Source organism: Perca fluviatilis, chromosome 1 (genome assembly GCF_010015445.1).
Source record: "Perca fluviatilis chromosome 1, GENO_Pfluv_1.0, whole genome shotgun sequence".
Classification (NCBI taxonomy): domain Eukaryota; kingdom Metazoa; phylum Chordata; class Actinopteri; order Perciformes; family Percidae; genus Perca; species Perca fluviatilis.
The window spans coordinates 5,111,540-5,135,516 of NC_053112.1; the positions used below are offsets into that span (position 1 = coordinate 5,111,540).

At 42.1% G+C, this 23,977-nt stretch overlaps 1 protein-coding gene across 1 annotated transcript; it reads right to left on the reverse strand.

Annotated features, from left to right (window-relative positions):
- Positions 1-2,480: 2,480 nt before the first annotated feature.
- Positions 2,481-23,766, reverse strand: LOC120564103 (NACHT, LRR and PYD domains-containing protein 12-like). The gene is given in 12 exon segments (XM_039808807.1): positions 2,481-3,140; positions 5,545-5,591; positions 5,859-6,025; positions 6,482-6,506; positions 7,154-7,255; positions 8,868-9,041; positions 9,215-9,388; positions 11,793-12,423; positions 12,426-13,649; positions 21,069-21,137; positions 21,377-21,437; positions 23,749-23,766. Coding segments are annotated over 12 exon segments (3,222 nt in total). The 3' UTR covers positions 2,481-2,610.
- Positions 23,767-23,977: the final 211 nt, after the last annotated feature.

Consider the following 23,977-nt stretch of genomic DNA (forward strand, 5'->3'; position numbering starts at 1 on the left):
AATATCTAAAATGATATTGGTATCATATGAAACTAAACCATCTCAGGAATTCATTCAAACCAAGCACGGCATGGTAGGTTGTGGGGGTTATAGGGGGCTAAATAATGCTCCAAAGATACATTTTTTAGAGAGAAAAACTGGCATGGCCCTTTTGAAAGGGGTCCATTGACCTCTGATCTCCAGATATCTGAATGAAAATGGGTTTTATGAGTACCCATGAGTCTCCCCTTTACAGACAGGAACACTTTATGATAAGCCGTGCAGTTTTTACTTGAAAACTATCATGTTTTCCCCAAATGATATACAGATTTTTAAATGGCTCGAACTATATAGTACATTTAGCTGCCGGATCATATTTTCATAAAAAAACAGAATCATCGTGATGTGAATAAAATACAACACACTGCTGATCAGACAGATATACAGTAATTATTTTATTATAGGGTGGAAATTCCCTTTAACATATTCATACACTGTGAACAAACAGCAGAGAAATGATCACTTTATATTTCTTTTTCTTCATTACAGAATCAAAAACGTTCAACTTATTACATTCATTATAGTCAGAATAAAAGTGATTTAACAAGCCTTTCTTTACAGAATCACAGAAACATTCATCTCATTTTCACAATTATCACATAAAATTCAAACTGTAAATCATTCTTTTGCAACACAATGTTTTTAATACAGACATCAGATTAGATTAAGGCCCTGTTTACACAATGACGCTCTTGGGTGAAAATGAAAAAATATTTTATCGGATGTGCCTTTCGTTTATATGGCGACGGGGTTTTAAGGGTAAAAACGCAAAAGTCTGAATACAGAGGTGTGGAGAGAGACGAGAAAAAGGCGTCTGTTGTTACGGAGTAGGCTACAGAAATTATAGGCTCCTGTTAGAATTTCAATGTAATGGCTCAATATTTAAATGATTTCAACAATGTGGATAAGGTTGTTATAGTTCGATGACAATATGTAGGCTGTTCATTTGAGCCAGAGCAGGCGACAACGTTACGGATGAAGAGAGAGAGAGAGCGAGAGTGAGTGGCAGCGGCCAGTGGGCAGAGGTCAGCGGTCAGCGGGCAGAGGAGGGTCTGCTTCAGCCTCCTCTGGCCGCTGCCTCTCGCTCTCAAGCAGCGGCTGAAGGGCCGCGAGGCTCAGGGTATTGGTAGTGCTCCCGTGGGTGCTGTGTTGTGGCTTATCACGGTCAATTGTGCCGGTCATCATCAGACAAACATGCAACTCCACCTCCTCGTCTTTCCAGACGAGCTTTTGTTGTTCGCTTCGGCATGTTTTGGTTTCGCGCTAAGGAGAGAAGTAGAATGAATGTTCTACGCAGGAGGGGGCCTTGGTGGTGTGCGGCAGTGCCACCTAGTCACCTGGAGTGCATACTACATCGAATTTCACGCACTTTTGCGTCACCATATGCACGCAGATTTCCCCTCTATAACGCTCGTCTAAACGCAGAATAAAAAGTGATAACGCAACGCCACTTTTGCGTTTTCTCTTCAGATAGTTTCCGTGTAAACATAGCTTAAAAGCTCAATGAGCCAGACAGAAAGCAATCTCATTATTTCCTTCATTGATGTATTTATGAAACATAAATAACATTTTTCTGCAACACATTTTTAAGGTGACACTTTTGATCTGAAGTCTTCAGTGTTTCTCTCCATTTTGAATGTTGCAGAATATTTCAGTATTTGTGGATCTGCTGCCTCCTGCTCTTCACTCTGCAGGCTCACACTCTGATTGGCTGCCAGCTGGAAGCAAAACCATCTAAACCAATGGTGAGCAGCTTTCTGAAGCAAACATTCTACTAAAGTAAGAGATGGTTTAACCCAACTCAAACGTTATTTCCTGTCTTTGTCTCTTTAGGAGACTAGCGGCAGGACCTAAGTGGATTGATTCCAACGGGAGAAGTGAACGTGAACACAGATTATGAGCGATTCTTTCAACCCGTAATCACCAAAGTAAATATTGGAGCCCTTCTTCAACAAGCTTCATATCTCAAGAACATTCTGACACTAACATGTTATGTTTGAGATGGACACATAAGGAGAACATTAACTTTGTTTGAGAAAAATTACTTAACTATACAAATAACTTTTCATCCATCCACACGACATTCACTACACTTTCAAACGAGGCCATGCCCCTTTAGGAGACAGGATGTGGGTACCGTTTCAGACCATTGGCGCTGTGTGTGATGAGCTATCTTTAGTTAGAGATAATCTTTGCTTCAAAAAAACGTGAAAGGAAAGATATTTAAAGGTATTTCAAACCACAGCTGTGCAGTGAGTCATCCTATTTGGTAAAACTTTATAATAACCATCGCTAATAATGGTAAATTGATAGTTAACTAAACTTAAGTTAATAGTAATTATTAGTAAACATTATAAATCATAATTTCATTATTTGTTGACAGTAAAATAACTATTAACTAAAGTTTAACTATAACTGTACCATTAATTAGTGGCGGTTATTATAAAGTGTATGTATTAGTGACTCCTTTAATGTATTGTTCTCTTGTAATTTTGAGTTTGATTTACAAAGAGATTGTGTGTGTTGGTCAGCAGTGTGAGTGTTTCTGTGCACAGGAGGAGACTCTCGGTCCTACAGAGACACTGAAGCAAGCGGGGCTAACCAGAACCCAGGATAAAGAGGTTCAGTGAAAGTGGTGTTGAAGGTGTAGAGGTGGATCAGTGAGTCAGAGGAGACTGTGTAGAAGGACAGAGAGCCAGCAGGACAGTCCACATACACTGCTACTCTATCGGAGACAGAGGAGGAGGAGGAGGAGGAGGAGATGGGCATTTCTCTCTTATTGTGCCAGACAGAGTAACCACCATCAGAGCAGTCCAGGCTCCAGGACTGATCATTCCATCCAAACCTGCAGTCATCACTGTTTCCTCTCCTCCTGATTCCTCTGTAACAAACTGATATATAAACCCATATGCTCCTCTCAACCTCCCAGTAACAGCGACCAGTCAGACCATCTTTACACAGCAGCTGATGATAGCAGTCAAACCTCTCTGGATAATCAGGATATGGCTGCTCCCCCTCCACATTCATCACCTTCCTGTTGTTGTCAGACAGTTTGAGTCTGCTGTGTGCTGTGTTTGTGTCCAGTGTGAGTTCACAGGAATCTGATGGAGAGAACGAGACATAACACAGCAGCAGTTTATCATCTATCACACCTGATGGTTTATTTGTTGCTTTATTAACAGACTGACTGTTAATTAGATCAAAACTTCACAATGAAACATCTCTTTGGATAACTTTCAAACGAGAATAGAATGCAGAAACACAAGCTTTAAATTCAACTTCCTTCTGTTTTTAAATGTTTCTATGTAAAAGAAAGAGCAGTTGTTAAAACAAAACAGGCTTTAGTGTAATCACTCTCCTGTATTTGGTCACACACTCATCATCACATCTTATTTCATCTCTTTTGAAATTATCACTTTATTGTATTGTAAATAATCTGGTAAGATCGTCTGTATATTTCAATATGTGTTAGAGCCATAATACATTAATTCCTATACAAGACTTTCGGCGGGGGCCATGGTCACTTGCCAAATAACATATTTTTAAAACATTAGTTTAAATTTTAATACGGTATACAATAAAATCTAAAGCTATGAGACAGAAAGCTAACGCTATGCTAGCAAGATCCAAAGTAAATAACATTGTGTACAGTTTGCAATCAGTAAAAATAATTTGACAGTATGTTGAACAACAAGACAAGCTAGCTATCCAGCTGTGTCATTGTCCTCAAAACAACATAAAGATTTTCACGAACAATGTTAGGCTACTGTCGGATGAAGCCTTAGCTAAGTAGCAAGCTAAACGGCAAACTGGAGGAGAATGAATCAGAATCAGATTTATTGGCCAAGTATACTTATGTACACAAGGAATTTGACTTCAGTAGGTGTTAACTCTCTATGCATTCAACAAATAGACACATAGTAGTAACATACTGTACAACAGAGACAACAATATACATATAGGCACATATCAACATAATATACAGGAATACTACTAGGTTGAAGCCTAGGAGTTCAGTTCAGTTTTTATTTTTGTAAGAAGCAGGTTAAACGGCAAAGTGGAGGAGAATGAAGTCACTCATTGTTGTAATAGTATAAAGGTACGCTAACTAGATGTAAGTTTCTTACAATAAATTGTAAACAGATACTTTGAGTGCCTGTTGCTATGCTTACTCACAACTGATGTAGCCAGCGCATTTATTTATTAATTTAGAATGGTTTAGAACAGTCAGTTTCACTGGAACTCCTTTAGTAGGTGTCCTATAACACTTTTTTATGGACACCCTGCAGCCAATCAGAATTGAGAATTCACCCAGACCATGGTATTGGTAAGTATTCATTAATTCACAGTAAAAAAAAGATGATTTGTATTTCATTTAGTTTTCTATTTATTTTGAGTTTATGAAATTTAGACTTTGGACTTTAATTTTGGAGAAGTAAATGTTATTCTCCATCTTGAGAATGGGAAGCGTGGCTCCTCCTCCTCATGAGGTCATTGTAAGGTAAAATCAGGTGATGGCTTGGGGAGTTCTCATAGAGAGTAGAGAGGACTGACAAAGATGAGTGACCGCATTGTGATCAGTTAATAAAAGAAAACCCTAAGTTTAAGTTTCTGTAGAAAAGTCAACCACGGAGAACTTATTTTATTTATTATATACTATTTATTTTATCTTATTTTTGTTGTTTATTTGTGGATCTCCAAGCTAGTCACAATCCTCCACCAAAAGGCATAAGAAAATGAATGCAGGAGTCGCCATAACAACGTATAACATTGTCTGGGTGAATACTTGATTCTGATTGGCTGCAGGGTGTCCATAAAAAAGTGTTATGCTGTGTATCATAGTTGGATCATTTGTGTTTAATTACGCTACTCGCGTACCCACCGGTGTACAGCTGTAGGCACCAACAACATTTCTTTCTGTCATCATATGGCCAAAATAACCTCTGTTGCTTTGTATCTGGTTTGGAAGTCACAGATATATCGGGAAACTAAACGGCGTCATGTCTGGGTTAACAATATCATCTGGTGGCGTAATGTTTACTGCCTTCTCCAGGAAGGAAAGGTTATGTCTGATGTATGCCACTTCCAGCATGCCTTGAAGTACACATTGTGCTGTTTTTTAATTGAAATAAACAGATAAAAAGTATCCTGAAATCACATCATGATGATGATTTGTAAAAAGTCTGAACTCATACTTTATCAGGTCTGTCTGCAAGACAACAAGCAAATAACTTTTATAATGCTTGCTTTCTGGATGGAGTTTGGTTCTATCAGGGCTCTGCTCCATAAACACAACAACTTACCAGGTCATTGATTGCATTTTGTGTTAAAGCAATGAAAAATGATCCACAGTTTGACTTCTGTTTCTCTGTGTGAATGGTTTTGACAATGTGACTTCCGTTTTAACTGAAGCTTGTTAGCAATCGAAAAAATACTAACACAATACTAATCCTACTGTAAGATGTTGTGCCTTGTTTTTATGAATCAAAGTGAAAGCACACTCACACTTCATCAGACCAGGTTTCAGCCTCTGCTCTCCACAATGATCTAGCCTGGAGGAAGAAACAAACAAAGTCAGAATGAATCTTCAGAAGCTTCCTCATCTCGCATCTTCAAAATATATCAAACACCTCAGGTTTCTAAGGTCAAAGATTAACTCTGAACATCAACATAATCAAGACGTCCTCAAAGTGCTCCAATAAGAATGTAACTTATTAATTGGAGTTGAGTCTCAGCGGGGGACGAGATTCTTCACTGTTATCACCAGGGCTGCTGGTACACACTGTGAACCAACAGTGAGCTCTGCTGTTTGTTCATACCTTAGATCGTCCAGTCTGCATTGTGGATCTTCCCATCTAGCTGAAAGCAGCTTCACTCCCGAGTCTCCTGGATGATTGTAGCTCAGGTCCAGCACTCTCAGATGGGAGGGGTTGTAGCTCAGAGCTGAGGCCAGAGAAGTACAGCCTTCCTCTGTGATCAGACAGCCTGACAAACTGGACACACAAACAAAAAAACACAAAAACACACACACACACACACACACACACACACACACACACACACACAAAAACACACATTTTAACCATTTATTCATGTCCACATGAAGAAAAATGGTACAGGGACACAAATATTACAGACGCAGTACAATACACATGCAAACTCATGGACCAGTGGCATGCAGCAGGTCTTCATAATATCACTTAATAAGCACAATACTCAGTTCTTAAGGGTATAAGTAGCAACTGTGGCAACTGCCAATAATAGCAGATATGGCACAGTACTTTGCAAGTTGTTTAGCCCTCTTTCTGGCCATCCCAAGTTGTTGCAGCCCTCTTACTACCAACATGTGTTTGTGTCCTAGGCTACCAAATATGAAAACGAGTAGTCTGCACCTATAGCCCAGCTCTGAGATGGGCTTAAGGAGTGGTTGGTATTTAACTACCTTGGTGTAGAAAACCTCCTCCATGCTGGAATCAAAGGTGCAGCCTACCTCCAAAATGTACACCTTACTGGACTCTTCATTGATAATAACAACATCCGGTGTTTTGGCGACAGGGTGTAAGAAAGTACTAGGGTTACTATTGCAGTGCTGAAACATGGATGGTTTTACCCAACAATGTAATTTGACTTAAATTGGTATAGCCCTAAAGCTTTCTCTATCACGGCTGGTAGACAGCAGACATCTGAAAGATCACAAAAAAACTTTGATGCAACCAGCTGCACTGGGAATGATATGTGAGTGAATCACAGAGTATCTTACCAAGTTCTGAGGTTAAAAAATGAGCTAAGTGTCCACAACCCCTTACGAAAAATATTTGGCTCTTAAGCTGCTAGATGTTTTCTTTATCAGCTAGTGTCTAACTGTGTCTGTCTGCTGTTGGCTGCTGGGCAGGTAGTGTACAGTGGGTTTATCAGAGCTTGTTGGATGGAAACAGCTGCATGCTGCTGCTGACGAAGGTGTTGATGAGAGTAGTGAGACTGAATTGAAACATGAAAGTGGTGGGCCGTGAAAACAACAATTGGCTGAAAGATGTTGGGTATCGTTTTTTAACATTAACTTGAATATCAAGCAACATTTAAATGGTTATTTGTTTAAGAGAAGCTGAATCCTGACCTGAGAGTCTCCAGTTTACAGTGTTGACTCTTTATTCCAGCTGAGAGCAGCTTCACTCCTGAATCCTTCAGGTCGTTGTTATTCAGGTCCAGCTCTCTCAGACTAGAGGACTCTAAGCTGAGAACTGAGGACAGATCTTCACAGCTTATCTCTGACAGGTTACAGCCACTCAGCCTAAGAATATGTAAAAAAAAACATTTCTACAGTTACAGTTACTTATTTCAAGGGACCTAAAGTAAATGGACAATTGAGTCAAAAGCTGTTTCATGAGCAGGTATGAGCTATTCCCTCATTATGTCAACATCAATTAGGCAGATAAAAGGTCTGGAGTTGATTTCAGGTGTGACATTTTCATTTGGAAGCTGTTGCTGCGAATACACAACATGCGGTCAAAGGAGCTCTCAATGCAAATAAAGCAGGCCATCCTTAGGCTGCGGGAAAATAAAAAAATCTATCAGAGAGATGGCAGAAACATTAGGAGTGGCCAAATCAACCGTTTGGTACATTCTGAGAAAAAAGAACGCACCGCTGAGCTCAGCAATACAAAAAGTCTCAGACGTGCATGGAAGACAACAGTGGTTGAACCCCTTCACAACACCTAGTGAAGTGAAGTAGACTCTCCAGGAAGTAGGAGCATCATTATCCAAGTCTACCATAAAGAGAAGACTTCACAAGAGCAAATACAGAGGGTTCACCACAAGGTGTAAACCATTCATAAGCCTCAAGAATAGAAAAGCCAGATTAGAGTTTGCCAGAAGACATCTAAAAAAGCCAGCCCAGTTCTGGAACAGCATTCTTGGACTGATGAAACTAAGATAAACCTGTACCAGAATGATGGGAAGAGAAAAGTATGGAGAAGGCTTGGGACGGCTCTTGATTCAAAGCACACCACATCATCTATAAAACATGGTGGAGGCAGTTAAATGGCATGGGCATGTACGGCTTCTAGTGGCACTGGGTCGCTAGTGTTTATTGATGATATGACAGAAGATAGAAGCAGCTGCATGAATTCTGAAGTCTATAGGAACCTTATGTCTGTTCATATTCAGCCAAATTCAACAAAGTTAATTGGACAGCACGTCACAGTACAGATGGACAATGACCCAAAACATATTGCAAAAGCAACCCATGCGTTTTTCAAGGCAAAAAAGTGAAATATTCTACAATGGCCGAGTCAATTACCTGATCTCAATCCGATCAAGCAAGAATTCCACTTGCTTAAGACAAAACTTAAGGCAGAAAGACCTGCAAACAAACAACAGCTGAAGACACCAGCAGTCAAGGCCTGGCAAAGCATCACAAAGAAGGAAACCCAACGTTTGGTGATGTCTATGGGTTCCAGACTTCAGGCAGTTATCGCGTGCAAATGATTCTCAACAAAGTATTAAGAATGGACATTTTATTTATGATTATATTAATTTGTCTAATGAAAATGTGTGTAATTCCTAAACCCTTCCTCCAATTTTGATGTCAATGCCCTCAAAATAAAGCTGAAAGTCTGCACTATAATTACATCTCAATGGTTTCATTTAAAATCCATTGTGTTAGCTCACAGGACTAAAATTATGAATTCTGTTCTGTCCAATATTTTCGCAAAACTTAATTTTATGCCTATTAAATTAATTATAATAATATTACTTAATATTAAATACATTACTTATTAATGATCAAGAATTGTCCTGAAAAACCCCTTTACAGCTTTATTATTCCTGACCTGAGAGTCTCCAGTATACAGTGTGGACTCTTCACTCCAGTAGAAAGCAGTTTCCCTCCTGAATCCTTCAGGTCGTTGTTACTCAGGTCCAGCTCTCTCAGACTAGAGGACTCTGAGCTGAGAACTGAGGACAGATCTTCACAGCTTCTCTCTGACAGGTTACAACCACTCAGCCTAAAAATATGTACAGAACACAAGTAAAAAAATCTATCTGTATTTGATAATACTTACACTTATATTTAGGTAGGCATTACTATTATCAAAGATAAATTGTTAACTGACTGAAGAAAAATGAAAACACCATGTGACAGATCTAGTTCCCCCTTTACAGGTTTATTTTTCCTGACCTGAGAGTCTCCAGTGTACAGTGTGGACTCTCCAGTCCAGCAGAGAGCAGCTTCCCTCCTATATCCGTGAGGTTGTTGTTACTTAGATCCAGCTCTCTCAGACTAGAGGACTCTGAGCTGAGAACTGAGGACAGAGCTTTACAGCTTCTCTTTGACAGGTCACAGCCACTCAGCCTAAAATATGTACAGAATATAAGTGCAAACATGTTTATCTGTATTTGATATGACTTACACTTATATTTAGGCAGCTACCAGGGGGGAAAATGACAACACCTTGTGAAAGATTTGGGTCACCCTTTTGTTTTTATTATCACCACCTAGTCAACCGGCTGTTTCCTGGACTTTTCTCAAAGAAGCCAGAGTGACCCCTCTCCAAAAGAAAGCCACACTCAACCTGTCAGAAGTTAACGACAGACCTGTCTCTCTTCTTCCGTTTTCTCCAAAACACTCAAACCTGCTATCTTCAATCAATTCTCTTCTTATCTTCACCAGAACAACCTTCTTGATCCCAACAATTTTTGTTTCAAGGCAGGCCACTCAACTAAAATTGCCCTCATTCCTGTCACTGAGCGGCTTGAAGCTGCTAGAGCAGCCTCTCTCCCCTCTTTGGTCATCTTTCTGGACCTTTCTGCTGCATTTGAAACAGTGAACCACCAGAACCAAATTTTCACCCATCAGGATCTGTGTCTCAGTTTCTGCACACACTCTGCTCACATTTTACATCAAAGACCGCACCTACTGGGTAACTTTGAGAGAATCTGTGTCAGAACCTTGTCCACTCACAATGGGATCCTTCAAGGTACTGTCCTGGGCCCCTTACAGAGTTGGTGTACACCAACTCCCTCTTGCTTCTGTTTTTCACTCACATGGCTTTTTTCTACTGTGGTATCTTTAGTTGCGATGCTGTGATGATGTGTGAAGAGGAAATCCGCTTGACACTGTCTTGATTGTAAAGGTTTTATTACATAAAGTTTTCCGCATCAATAAAAGCCCTACAGAGCTTGGAGGGTACACAGCCAATCAACATACTCTGTCTTGACTGCAGCAAGAACAGAATTATAAGGGGTACATTTAGGTAACATGTTAGATAAAGTAAAACAGATGTGAGTTGGCAAGTAAAGGTCCGAGTCCATCTGAAGGGCTCCAACACTACACATAAATTAATTGATCCCACTCAGCCACCAATCACAGAGTCACATAGAACATCCTCTTCAACACATTACTCTACTGAGAAGAAAATCATTAAACTCACGTCACTAACACAGTGCTCACGATGTCTCGGCACATTTGAGCTTTATACAGAATTTAACCTTATAGGCCCTCAGATACCACACTACCACAACTATGCAGATGACACCTGATTAATCCTCTCTTTTCCCTAGTCTGAAACACAAGTACCAGCAAGTATCGCTGCCTGACTGACTGACGTCTCTCATTGAATGTCCACACACCACTTGAAACTCAGCCTTGGCAAGACTGAGCTGCTTTTCCTTCCAGGGAAGAGCTCTTCCACCCAGATCGACAACTCTGGTAGTCCCCACCAGGACTGCTAGGAACCTGGGTGTGACACTCAACGGCCATCTGTCGAACTCTCCCTTACTGCCAACATTGCTGCAACAACCCGATCATGTAGATACATGCTGCATAACCTCAGAAGGATACTGCCTTTTCTGACCCTCAGGTTCTGGTTCAGGCTCTTGTCAATGTCCAATATGCTTGCTGCTCCCTTACTGCGAGGGACACCTATAGTCACTTAACAAAATCCAGACTTTTTGCTTTCTTGCCTCCTAAATGGTGGAATGAGCTCCTCCTTGACATCAAGACAGCTGAAAGCCTACACATCCTCCACCGGAGGCTTAGAACACATCTCTTCCAACTGCAGCTAAGAAGATCATGGTTTTATAAAAGAAATTGCACTTACATGTTGTATTTTAGCTTATTTAAAGCTAATGTACTTCTATGTAATTCTTGCTCTTCTTAGTTTTACCTACATGGTTGACTGCACTTAACAGTCATTGTAATTCACTTTGGATGAAAGCATTAGCTAAATAAAATGTAATATAATGGATCACATTTTATAGATCCATTATTCCTGACCTGAGAGTCTCCAGTTTATAGCGTGGACTCTAGTGCACAGCACTTGAAGTGAAGGCAGCTTCACTTCTGATCTGTATTTGAAATTACTTAAACATCTAAAACACATCACATGTCTACGGTTGTCCAGACTGAGTTAATGATTCAAACTAAACACAAATGTATGTATGGCTTCTATTTTGTATATTACTGGAGTCAGAACCTATTTAAGGAAATTTAGTCACATCTGTTGGATCCCAATCATTCACACTAATTCATTTCAGCCTCAAATTAACTACAAAGTGGCAGATCTTTTTTTTCTTCATGTGGCTGCATTAATCTGTGGAGGTACAATGAAACTGAAAACAATTTGCAGGTTTTTCAATTAATTCACTAATCAATTTGTCGACTAAATCTTGACTGTCAGTTGACTAAAACATTCAATAGTTGAGAACAACCCTACACATCCGATACAGTTAGTATCTTCAGTAATCAGTGCACTTACAGAGCTTTTTTGGAGGCTTTGACCACTGGCAGCAGCCTCAGAAGAGCCTCTTCTGAAGCAGAGTATTTCTTCAGGTCAAACACATCCAGACTGTTTCCTGATGACAGTAAGATGAAGACCAGGGCTGACCACTGAGCAGGAGACAGTTTATCTGTGAAGAGACTTCCTGAACTCAGGTACTGTTGGATCTCCACAATTAGAGAATGATCATTCAGTTCATTCAGACAGTGGAACAGATTAATGCTTTTCTCTGGAGACAGATTCTTAGTAATCTTCTTCTTGATGTACTCAACTGTATCCTGATTGGTCTGTGAGCTACTTCCTGTCTGAACCAGCAGGTCTTTGAGGAGATCCTGATTGGTCTCCAGAGAAAGACCCAGGAGGAAGCGGAGGAACAAGTCCAGGTGGCCGTTTGGACTCTGTAAGGCCTTGTCAGTAACAAACCTGTGGACCTTAGACGTCATAGTTTTTTTGCTGAAAAGCATTTGCCCTTGTTCAACCCAACTTTGGCCAAACATCACATTCTTGTTTCTGTTAATTACTGCCCTCTCTACATGAAGAGCAGCCAGAAACTCTTGAACACTCAGATGGATGAAGCTAAACATCTTTTTTTGTAATTCTTTCTTCGACTTTCCTCTTTGAAGATCTCTGTGAACACTCCTGAGCACACCGAGGCTCCGCTGACATCAATGCCACTCTCTTCTAGATCTTTTTCGTAGAAGATCAGGTTGCCCTTTTCCAACTGATGGTAAGCCAGTTTTGCTAATGACTCAATGTACTCAATGCACTTCTTTCGGTCATAATTCTTTTTTGTCTGATGAATCTGATACACCAGGAATTCTGCGTACATCTCAGTCAGGGTCTTGGGCAGCACTCCTCCCTCTCTGGTTTTCATCACTTCCTCCAGAACTGTAGCAGTGATCCAGCAGAAGACCGGGATGTGGCACATGATGTGGAGGCTTCGTGATGTCTTGATGTGGGAGATGATTCTGCCGGCCTGCTCTTCATTTCTGAATCTATTCTTGAAGTACTCTTCCTTCTGTGGATCAGAGAACCCTCTGACCTCTGTTGTGATGTCTACAAAATCAGAATGGATCTGATTGGCTGCTGCAGGTCGTGTGGTTATCCAGAGACGAGCAGTGGGAAGCAGTTTCTTCTTGATGAGGTTCGTCAACAGCTTGTCCACTGAGGTCGGCGCTGTCACATCAAATTTAACTGCCTGATTTATATTAGTAGAGCAGTCCAGATCAAGGCGGCTCTCATCTAGTCCGTCCAAAACAAACAGAAGTTTGAATTCACTCTTGTCAAAATTTGTGTTTCCTGATGATTGCAGAGCTGTAAAGATGTGATTGAGAGCTTCTTCCTTGATGTCTCTGGTCTCCCAGATACATTCATGAATGAGCTCTGCCAAACATACATTCATTCCTTTCCATGAATTCAGCTCGCGGAAAGTGAAGGGGAAAATAAGATGAACATCTTGATTGGTTTCTCTTTTACACCAGTCGAACACAAACTTGTGCACAAGAAATGTTTTTCCAATTCCTGCGATTCCCTTGGTCAGCACTGTTCTTATGGGTCTGTCTTTTCCAGAGGGGTGTTTGAACATGTCACAAGGTTTAATTGTTGTCTCTGTATCTGCTGTCTTCACTGCCTCAATCTGCCTGACCTTATGCTGTTTGTTGATGTGTACGTCACCCCCAGTTGTGACAGACAGATGTGTGTACATCTCATCCAGAGGTTGTTTCACCTCCATCAACCCTTCTTGTAGTTGCATGTAACGGTCTATGAGGTTTGGCTGAATTTTTTCTTGGTAATATGAGATGTGCCGTGCTGGCTTTGGTACTGGAACCATCCCCTCTGTATCGAACACAAATATAAAAAATATAAAGTATGAGGTGGTTTGTCTACAGATGTAGAAGCATTATAGCCCAGTTGATATATTCACTTTTTCATAAAAGCATGGGACACTTTTTCATAAAAGCATGGGCTCCATTTCTACAACATTTGTAGAAATGGAGCCATTGCAAAGACTCCTCGAAGTGGCCATGGCTTCCATTTTATTTCCGCCATAACCAAATAATGCAGTCAATTAAGTTGGATTAGCACTCTAATAATTTATAGTTATTCTACAGTAATGCTTGTTTTAATTTACTTTGAAAGGCCATAGTATGGCTACAATTTCACTGCTGCCTTCACTCACTCCTTGTAAACTCCCGATATGGATGATTGTTATCATAAATCAATATTGTGTATTTTGGTTTAAAAAAAAATAAATTAAAAAAAATAAAAGAGTAATTGATAACTTTTGGGATATGGTTTTGGTATATATTAATTAGTTTTCTTAAATTATGAAACATACAAATCTGATATTTAAAGTAAAATTATTTCATTCAAACAACAGCCATCTGGTAACAAGTGTGTTTACTCTTATTGTTCATGTTGTAGTAACCAGAATATTTCCCAGCCATGTTTATTGGGCTATTTTCTGTTTTGTTTTGAAATTATTGTTTGAATGCAGCACTTGGGAAGCACTTAGCTAGCAATTATTAGCCCACCCACTGGACCCTCCACTTCTCTCCCGACAAAGGAGGAGAGCGCCTTAGACCAGCTCATAGTTATGCTGCTGCTGTGCTGTCGCTCTACGCGCTGCTGTGCCCTACTACGCCCCGCAATGCCCTGCTATGCCCTACTATTTCAGCAACGCCCCACTATGCCTTACTGTGCCCTGCAACGCCCTAAACTTCTACAACTTTTATTTCTATAAATATAGTTCCACTATATTTATTGTTACTATAACTGCCACTGTTCATCATTCCAACTTCTACAATTATTATCAATCATATTTCTCTATATCTGTATCAGTGTCTGTGTCTTAACCGGCAGCGACAGATGCTGCCCATAAAGAGCCTGGGTCTGTCCGAGGTTTCTGGATAACAGTACGTTTTTCCTCACCATAGTTGCACCGAAATGCTTGCTCGTGGGAAATTGGTGGGTCTTTGTGTCTTGAGATAACTCTTGTAATGATTTGATACTATGAATAAATTTGATTTGAATTTATTCTGTCAACGCCACTTTGTATGATTCAGATGCAAAGCTTGTTGGAGAAAGCCTATTTGGTTTCACCTCAAGTGCTTGGCCTCAACACATGTATCAATAAGGGCTGTCAGCATTAAAGCGTTAATCATGATGCGATTAAGGGCCGAGCATAACGCCTTAATCTTTAAAAAAAAATAAAAAATAAAACATTAATCGCATGCCGCCATTTATTAAATTTATTTTACACTTCACTTGGCTTCGCGTCGTGCCTAACAGGTTACTATTTTGACCCTTTGCTGCACCTTTACTTTTCATCAAGTTGCCATACTTCCTCATAACACACCCTACTGCTGCAGGCATGATGGAGAAAGACAGCAGCAACACAATTCTGAATGGCACTTTTTATTTTCCAAAATTCCTGGACGGCTTAGTAGACAAGTCGAAAGCCATATGCACAAGCCAAATTAAAATATCACCGAAGCACGTCAAGCTTGAGCTACCACCTACGAGCGAAGCAAAGTACAGTTAACGTGACTCAGGTTGATGCTAGTGGGCTCTGTCACAATCTGTTAGCAGGGTTCAGAAAATTGTGGACCCAAATGCAGAGACGGGTAGGCAGTGGATAGTTTTGAGGATTTAATAAAATAAACAGTGCAAACAACAAAGGAAGTCCTGAGACAAGCAGGTAGGCAAAAACTATTGCTACAGCTCTTGCGAAATGGGTGGCAACTAACTGCAGACCTGTCAGCATCGTAGAAGACTCGGCTCTTAAAGATGTACTACGGTTGGCATGCTTGGACCTGTCTTATACATTTCCGTTGAGGGGGACAGCAGCCGCACGCACACAATAGCCTGCATGACACGGAGAAAGCAGCCCAACTGGAACTGCTGCAAAGCGCAAATGCTGTCTCATTAACCGATGATCACTGGACCTCAGTGAGTAATACAAATTATTTAGGAGTAACTGCACACCATATTGACTCTAGATTCAAATGTGTGACTAGATTCACACATTTTTCTTTTGTTTGTAGTAAATAAATTAATAAATAATAAAGAAATACAAATTTTAAAGTCAAGTTCATAAAGTAACTTTCTTTGCATTCATTTGATTCCCAATCAAGAGAGACTGGTAAGAATTGCTTTCCATTGTTAATATGTACTTAAAAATGGTTCTGAAATGCAAAATAATAGAATTTTAATCATGTGATAAAATATGTGATTAATCGCGATTAACTATAGAAATTCAGAGATTAATCATGATTAAGAAAAAAGAATTAGTTTGACATCCCTATTAGGAATTAAGTTGGGTTGAACTTGAATAAGCTGTGAAGGTGCTTGTCGCTGTACAACACAGTTTATGGCTGATCCTCGTTTAGCTTAACACTGAGCCACTGACTCCAAGTAGTTTATTGTTCCCAATTTGTACTGATTTTATTTGCATCTAATAGAAAGGCCCTTTGCTTTGAAATGCTTTGCATAGCACATCTGACGTACAGTGGCTTTAGAAAATAATCAACTATTCAAATATTTAAGATATTACTGCTAATGTACCTTTAGTTTCTTCATCTCCACTGGCATCCACTGAAACAGAGAGAAATAATGTGATTATTACTGTTTTTACTTGTTTGATCCAATGAGCATTACAATTCAGACACCTCTCTCAGACTCACTCTGTCAAATCTAAATAGTTGGCCGTTTCTCATCCTTCAGCTTCAATATGTGACGAGCATGAATTATTGTGATTTGCACATGCGTGTTATTCAGCTCCATCCATCCATCCATCCATCTTCGTCCGCTTATCCGGTGTCGGGTCGCGGGGGGAGCAGCTCCAGCAGGGGACCCCAAACTTCCCTTTCCCGAGCAACATTAACCAGCTCCGACTGGGGGATCCCGAGGCGTTCCCAGGCCAGGTTGGAGATATAATCCCTCCACCTAGTCCTGGGTCTTCCCCGAGGCCTCCTCCCCACTGGAGCGTGCCTGGAACACCTCTCCTAGGGCAGGGCCCCAGGGGCATCCTCACCAGATGCCCGAACCACCTCAACTGGCTCCTTTCGACGCAAGCGAGCAGCGGCTCTACTCCGAGCTCCTCACGGATGACTGAGCTTCTCACCCTATCTCTAAGGGAGACGCCAGCCACCCTCCTGAGGAAACCCATTTCGGCCGCTTGCACCCTGGATCTCGTTCTTTCGGTCATGACCCAGCCTTCATGACCATAGGTGAGGGTAGGTAGGAACGAAACTGACCGGTAGATCGAGAGCTTTGCCTTCTGGCTCAGCTCTCTTTTCGTCACAACGGTGCGATAGATGGAATGTAATACCGCACCTCGCTACCGATTCTCCGACCAATCTCCGGCTCCATTGTCCCCTCACTCGCGAACAAAACCCAAGGTACTTGAACTCCTTCACTTGGGGGAAGGGAATCATTCCTTACCTGGAGAAGGCACTCCATCGGTTTCCTGCTGAGAACCATGGCCTCCGATTTAGAGGTGCTGATCCTCATCCCAACCGCTTCACACTTTCGGCGCCGAACCGATCCAGTGAGTGCTGAAGGTCACAGGCCGATGATGCCATCAGGACCACATCATCTGCAAAAGCAGCGATGAGATCCCCAGCCCACCGAACTGCAACACCTCCCCCCACCCCGACTACGCCGATATCCTGTCCATAAATATCACAAACAGGATTGGTGACAAAGCGGCGCAGGCCACGGCGGACGCCCCCTCACCTGAAACGAGTCCGACTTACTGCGAGAACCCGGACACAGCTCTCACTTTGGTCGCACAGAGATTGGATGGCCCTGAGTAGAGACCCCTCACCCCATACTCCCGCAGCACCTCCCACAGTATTCCCGGGGACCCGGTCATATGCCTTCTCCAAATCCACAAAACACATGTAGACCGGTTGGGCATACTCCCAGGCCCCTCCAGGATCCTTGCGGAGTGAAGAGCTGGTCCGTTGTTCCACCGACCAGGACGGAACTGGCGCTCCTTTCCTCCTCAACCTGAGGTTCGACTATCGGCCGAACCCTCCTTTCCAGCACCTTGGAGTAGACTTTACCAGGGAGGCTGAGAAGTGTGATACCCCTGTAATTGGCACACACCCTCTGGTCCCCATTTTTAAAAAGGGGAACCACCACCCCAGTCTGCCACTCCTTTGGCACTGTTCCAGACTTCCACGCAATGTTGAAGAGACGTGTCAACCAGGACAGCCCCTCCACACCCAGAGCCTTGAGCATTTCTGGACGGATCTCATCAATCCCCCGGGGCTTTGCCACTGTGGAGTTGTTTGACTACATCAGTGACTTCCGCCCGGAAATCGCACGCCAATCCCCGTCATCCTCCAGCTCTGCCTCTAACATAGAGGGTATGGTGCGGGATTCAGGAGTTCCTCAAAATGCTCCTTCCACCGCCCTATTACCTCCTCAGTTGAGGTCAACAGTGTCCCATCCTTACTGTACACAGCGCGGATGGTTCCCCGCGTCCCTCCTGAGGTGGCGAACAGTTTTCCAGAAGCACTTTGGTGCCGACCGAAAGTCCTTCTCCATGTCTTCTCTCCAAACTTCTCCCACCACCCGCTGCTTTGCCTCTTTCACGGCAGAGGCTGCAGCCCTTCCGGGCCGCCGGTACCCTGCAACTGCCTCCGGAGTCCTCTGGGATAACATATCCCGGAAAGACTCCTTCTTCAGTCGGACGGCTTCCCTGACCACCGGTGTCCACCATGGTGTTCGTGGGTTACCGCCCCTTGAGGCACCTAAGACCCTAAGACCACAGCTCCTCGCCGCAGCTTCCATGACAATCCATGACTAGCACAGAAGTCCAACAACAAACAACCACTCTGGTTTAGATCAGGGAGGCCGTTCCTCCCAATCACGCCTCTCCAGGTGTCTCCATCATTGCCCACGTGTGCGTTGAAGTCCCCCAGCAGAACAATGGAGTCCCCACTGGCCGCCCCATGCAGGACTCCACTCAAGGTCTCCAAGAAGGCCGAATACTCCGAACTCCTGTTTGGTGCATATGCACAAACAACAGTCAGAGTTTTCCCCCACAACCCGCGCCGCGTAGGGAGGCGACCCTCTCGTCCACCGGGTAAACTCCAACGTGGGCGGCTCAGCGGGGGGCTTGTTAGTATCCCCCACCCCCCGGCGCCCGCACAACCTGAGCAACTCCGAAGAAGAAAAGAGTCCAACCCCTATCCAGGAGTACAGTTCCAGAACCGAGACTGTGCGTAGAGGTAAGCCCCACCAGATCTAACCGGTAGCGCTCCACCTCCCGCACCAGTTCCGGCTCCTTCCCCACAGAGAGGTGACGTTCCACGTCCCCAGAGCCAGCGTCTGCTGCCCGGGTCTGGTCCGTCGAGGCCCCTGACCTTCACTGCCACCCATGTGGCAGCGCACCCGACCCCAGCGGTTCCTCCCACAGGTGGTGGGCCCATGGGCTGGAGAGATGGGAGCCACGTAGCTTGTTCGGGCTGTGCCCGCCCGGGCCTCGTGGCAAACCCGCCACCAGGCGCTCGCCCGACGAGCCCCCGTCTGGGCCTGGCTCCAGACGGGGGCCCCGGGCTTCCTCCGGGCAGGGTCACTCCATTTCTACCTTGTTTTTCCATTGGGGTTTTTGAACCATTCTTTGTCTGGCCCCTCACCTGAGACCACTTTGCCTTGGGAGACCCTACCAGGAGCACAAAGCTCCAGACAACACAGCCCTCAGGTTCACAGAGACACACAAACCTCTCCACCACGATAAGGTGATGGTTCACGGAGAAGTTATTCAGCTCATCACCAGGAAATGTTTTACTCACACTGTGGTTTATGATTGTTCGTATCATAATGGAATCTATAGTTGAACTCCTGTTTAGAGCTAATTATGTGATCTTAAAGGGGGGATAGAATGCAAAACCGATTTTACCCTGTCATAGTTGACATACATAGAACCTCAAAATCCCACTGACACCTCTTTCCTCTGCAAATCTCACAATTTGAAACTACTGCTGAAAACGGGCGAATCTGAACAAAGCTAAAAGTTGACGTCAACTTCTCAATTCAAATGTAACACCCCAAAATGGACATACTAGGCCACTAACTGATCTGAGGTCAGTTAGTCTTCTAAATCTAGGTCGTGCAGATCTCTGCCATGCCATTACAAAATTCACTTCTGAAACCTTTTTAATGCAAGAAATCAACTATGTAAAGCTCAAATACGGGCCGTTTTATGAAAATTGATGGCTAACTGCAAATTTGGTAAGACAGTGTTGGACTTCACAAGCTCCACAATCTGCCGAGACAGGCGGCGGCTGCCGGCCGGGTTTGCTGCCTTCCCGGTCGGACTCTCCCCCTTCACTGACCCGCTGAGCTGGAGCTCTGTCAGGATCTCCCACACGAGCTGTGCTGTGTACTTTAGAAAAGAAGAAAGTTTGGAGGTTTTGCAAGGATATTAAAAAAGAACCACGTCGTAAATGCAGTTTTCCAGACTGTACAACGGAATAGCCTACTGGCCCAGAGAAAAGGGTTTAGAACGAGTATATCGGACGAGAGGGAGTTGTGGATCTAATGCAGTGCTGCAGAGGCACTGGCAGGACAGGCTTGCAGGGGTTCACTCTCCTCTCCCCTCGCTTACTAGCTACAAGGTGAGTTGAGATTCTTTGGTGGAGTTTTTTTTATGTCACAAGAGTAACGTTAGAACAACACTAGTTATAATGAAAGTGTCACAACTTTTTTATTTTGTCTCTGCTGTCGTTCCAAATAGAGCCATTACACAGGGATACATAAGGGCCACAAAGATAACACCTGGGCCATTTTCAGCCCAACCAATGTTACATACCCTATTAGGAGACCTTAAGGAACCCTATATAATCATTCTATCAACCCTTTAAGACTTTTCCAAAGTGGGGGGATCCAGGGGGTCAGTAGCACCAGGATCACTATCAACCCAATCACAGTTTGTTTCCAATATCTTCCAGGTAGAAACGTCCTGCGTCCCGTACATACACTTTAACGGCGCTGAGCAAACGGGGACGAGGAACTACTGGATATCTGGTCATCTGCTTCATCTCAAATGCATGTTTGATGCTTTCATATGTCAACACTTTCTCATTGGCTTGGAAAGCTCTTCAGGTAAATTGTAGTACACCATAATTAACTTGTTGGAGAATGGAGTCACTAACTTACTTGGACAATATATTTTCAAACTTCAAAAGTACTTTTTGTAACTCAGGGCTTCCATACTTACCAGAGAATACAGCAGCTTACCTTTGCTCTGAGAGGAGGGAGTTCCTCTGTTCTCTGAAGTCTCTCCAACATTACTGACATCCACTGACTCTATGTGGAAATGCATAGTAACATTTAAATTATCATTGATGAATAACATGTATGTCATAAACAGCAACAGCACTCACCTGAAAAGTATGTACTGTTACAGTTAAATTAAATTAAATTAAAAGACACACAAATACTCCTCACAGTCAACCCATTACATACAGTATGTCACTGTGATGCAAAAGCACACTTCATTCCCCAGTCTTTGTGACAGAAAATACTTATTTAAAAGATTGACTGACCTTCTGGTCCTGAGCTGGTGCATGGCAGACTCTGCACTAGATCAATTGGTCGACACTGGAGCTTTGTTGGTGGGATTTATGTGCAGAGTCTGGCCAGTTAGACCTCCTGCTGTTGCTCTGTGGGTCCAGTGTGTAGGATCTAGTGGTGAGTTTGCAGATTGCGACCATCTGAATACCCTGCACACCTCCCTTTTCCAAGCGAGTAGAAAAACCTACGGTGGTCTTCCCTCATTGCAGTCTTTGTAAAGAAGACCTGCTCCAAAATGATTCTTAGGCCTCATCCACATGAAACACAGTGTAGGGTTGGTTACGCCACTGGACACTTGTCGCAAATGACTCAAATAATATCTTCCCTCTTGCGCATTGTTGAGGACATGTAGGCAGCAGCAGCATTATTAAATGCAGAATTTAATTGCACAACAGCTTCTAGCAACAGCAATAAGATCAGGAAAACCATCAGTAGTCAAAGTTGATGTTCTTCTGGAAAAGGGTCATGTGATAGGAGCGTGACAAATCAGTGAAGGACACTGCGGGACCGATAAGACCCAATCAGGAAGCCTTAATTATTTTTAAAGAGCTCCGGTTTTCCAAATGACCAATTGGATTTTCGATTTAAACTTTTTTATGGACAGAATGCCAAAATAAGAGCCACTAAATGGCAGAAGTGTACTTTACAACAACAGTTTGAGTTTCTCAGCATTTACAGATGAGGAAATATGCTGCGAAATAAGTTATAATAATAATATATATATTAATATTAATTAATAATATATATAATATAATAATAAGTTATTCAGTTTTTATATTTTAAATCCACAGGAGGTTTGAGACAACCACAATGACTTGTCTTGATCCAGCAGGGCCTCTGACCTAAGTTTCTGCTGTGATATGACACAGAATATTACTGGTAGTGCTGCAGGTCTGAAAATGAGCTGATAATGACTTGATCCAGCAGGCATCTGAATGCTATAGATGAATGCAGTGTCTTGAGATAACTCTTGTAATGATTTTATACTATAAATCAAATTGAATTGAATTTATCCTGTCAACACCACTTTGTATGATTTATTTTATTTATTTATTTATTTGAAAGAAAAAGGGGACAATACATATTAATGAACATTTTCACAAATGTAAATATGCCAGATTATAGCCTTAGGCTAATTTCCATCTGCAGACCCCCTGGCAGGTTGGCGTTACACACAAATTAATGAATACATACAGAGACACTATATACAAAGAGAAAAGGACAAGAACAGTGTTCACATCATGTTAGAACAAACAATAACAACAAGAGTGGACAACAAGGGACATTTAGAAAACAGGAAAGCATCGACTATAGTGAACAAACCACAAACTGTCCTGATATTACACTGATCCATATTACACCATTCTATGTTGCACTGACCCACATTACACTGACCCCTATAGCACAACCCATGTTATACTGACACTTATTGCACAACCCATATTGCACTAACAATTGTGTCCCTTTTTATAATACACTAACTCTGTTTTAAGTCTGATATATGATTAACTAAACATGATCACATGTTTGTATGTCCCTCAACCACACTTTTAAATGACTCCTAAAGATAGAAAGACTTGTGCTTTCCCTCACTGACATTGGAATGCTATTCCAAAAACGCACTCCCTGATATGACAGGACGTTCTGTGAAAAGGCGGTCCGCCTAAATGCCAATTCACAATCACCTCTCATAGTGGCTCTAGTCACTCGAGACCCAGCAACACTGCTAGACTTTTGTTTTATAAAATCGCTCAATGGTGGAGGCGCCAGACCATGTATAACCTTGTAGATTAGGCAGGTTGATTTAAATAATTTGAAATTAACAAAATTTAAAAACTTATATTTATCTAAAGTTTGACAATGGTGATATGACGAAGGTTTCTTGTCTAATATTTTCAATGCTCTTTTGTAGCATACTTCAATTGGCCCAATAGCTGCATGACTCGTATAGGACCAACTTGTGATACAGTACTCAATATGAGCTAGTATCATAGAATGCAGGAATGTAATCGCTGCTATATCCGTTAATGATGTACGAATATGTCTAAAATTCCGAATTAACATTTACCGTTTTCACTACTTTTTTAATGTGTTTTTTAAAGGATAGTTTCGAGTCTATTAACACTCCCAAATATTTAAATTCCTCAACATTAACTAATTCATGTCCACCCAAGCAAACTTTTACTGCAGCCACGGTTGTTTTAGGTTTACTAAAAAACATTGATAGGGTCTTTTTAACGTTAAGGCACAGGCATGAATCATTCAGCCATGTTTGTAAGTCATTTAAGGCTAATGAAAGCTGATGGGCTGCATCACCAGCACTTTTTGCCTGTGTAAAAATTACCGTATCATCTGCATACATAATCGTGTCGACATTTTTGCACACATTGGGCAAGTTATTTACATAGAGTGAGAATAGCAGTGGACCTAAAATTGATCCCTGAGGGACACCTTGCGTATAGTGAAGATAGGGTGACCTGCTATTCTTTATTTGCACACATTGTTTTCTATCTGATAGATAAGACTGTATCCATTTAACAGTTTGATTACTAAAGTTAAATGTTAACAGTCTA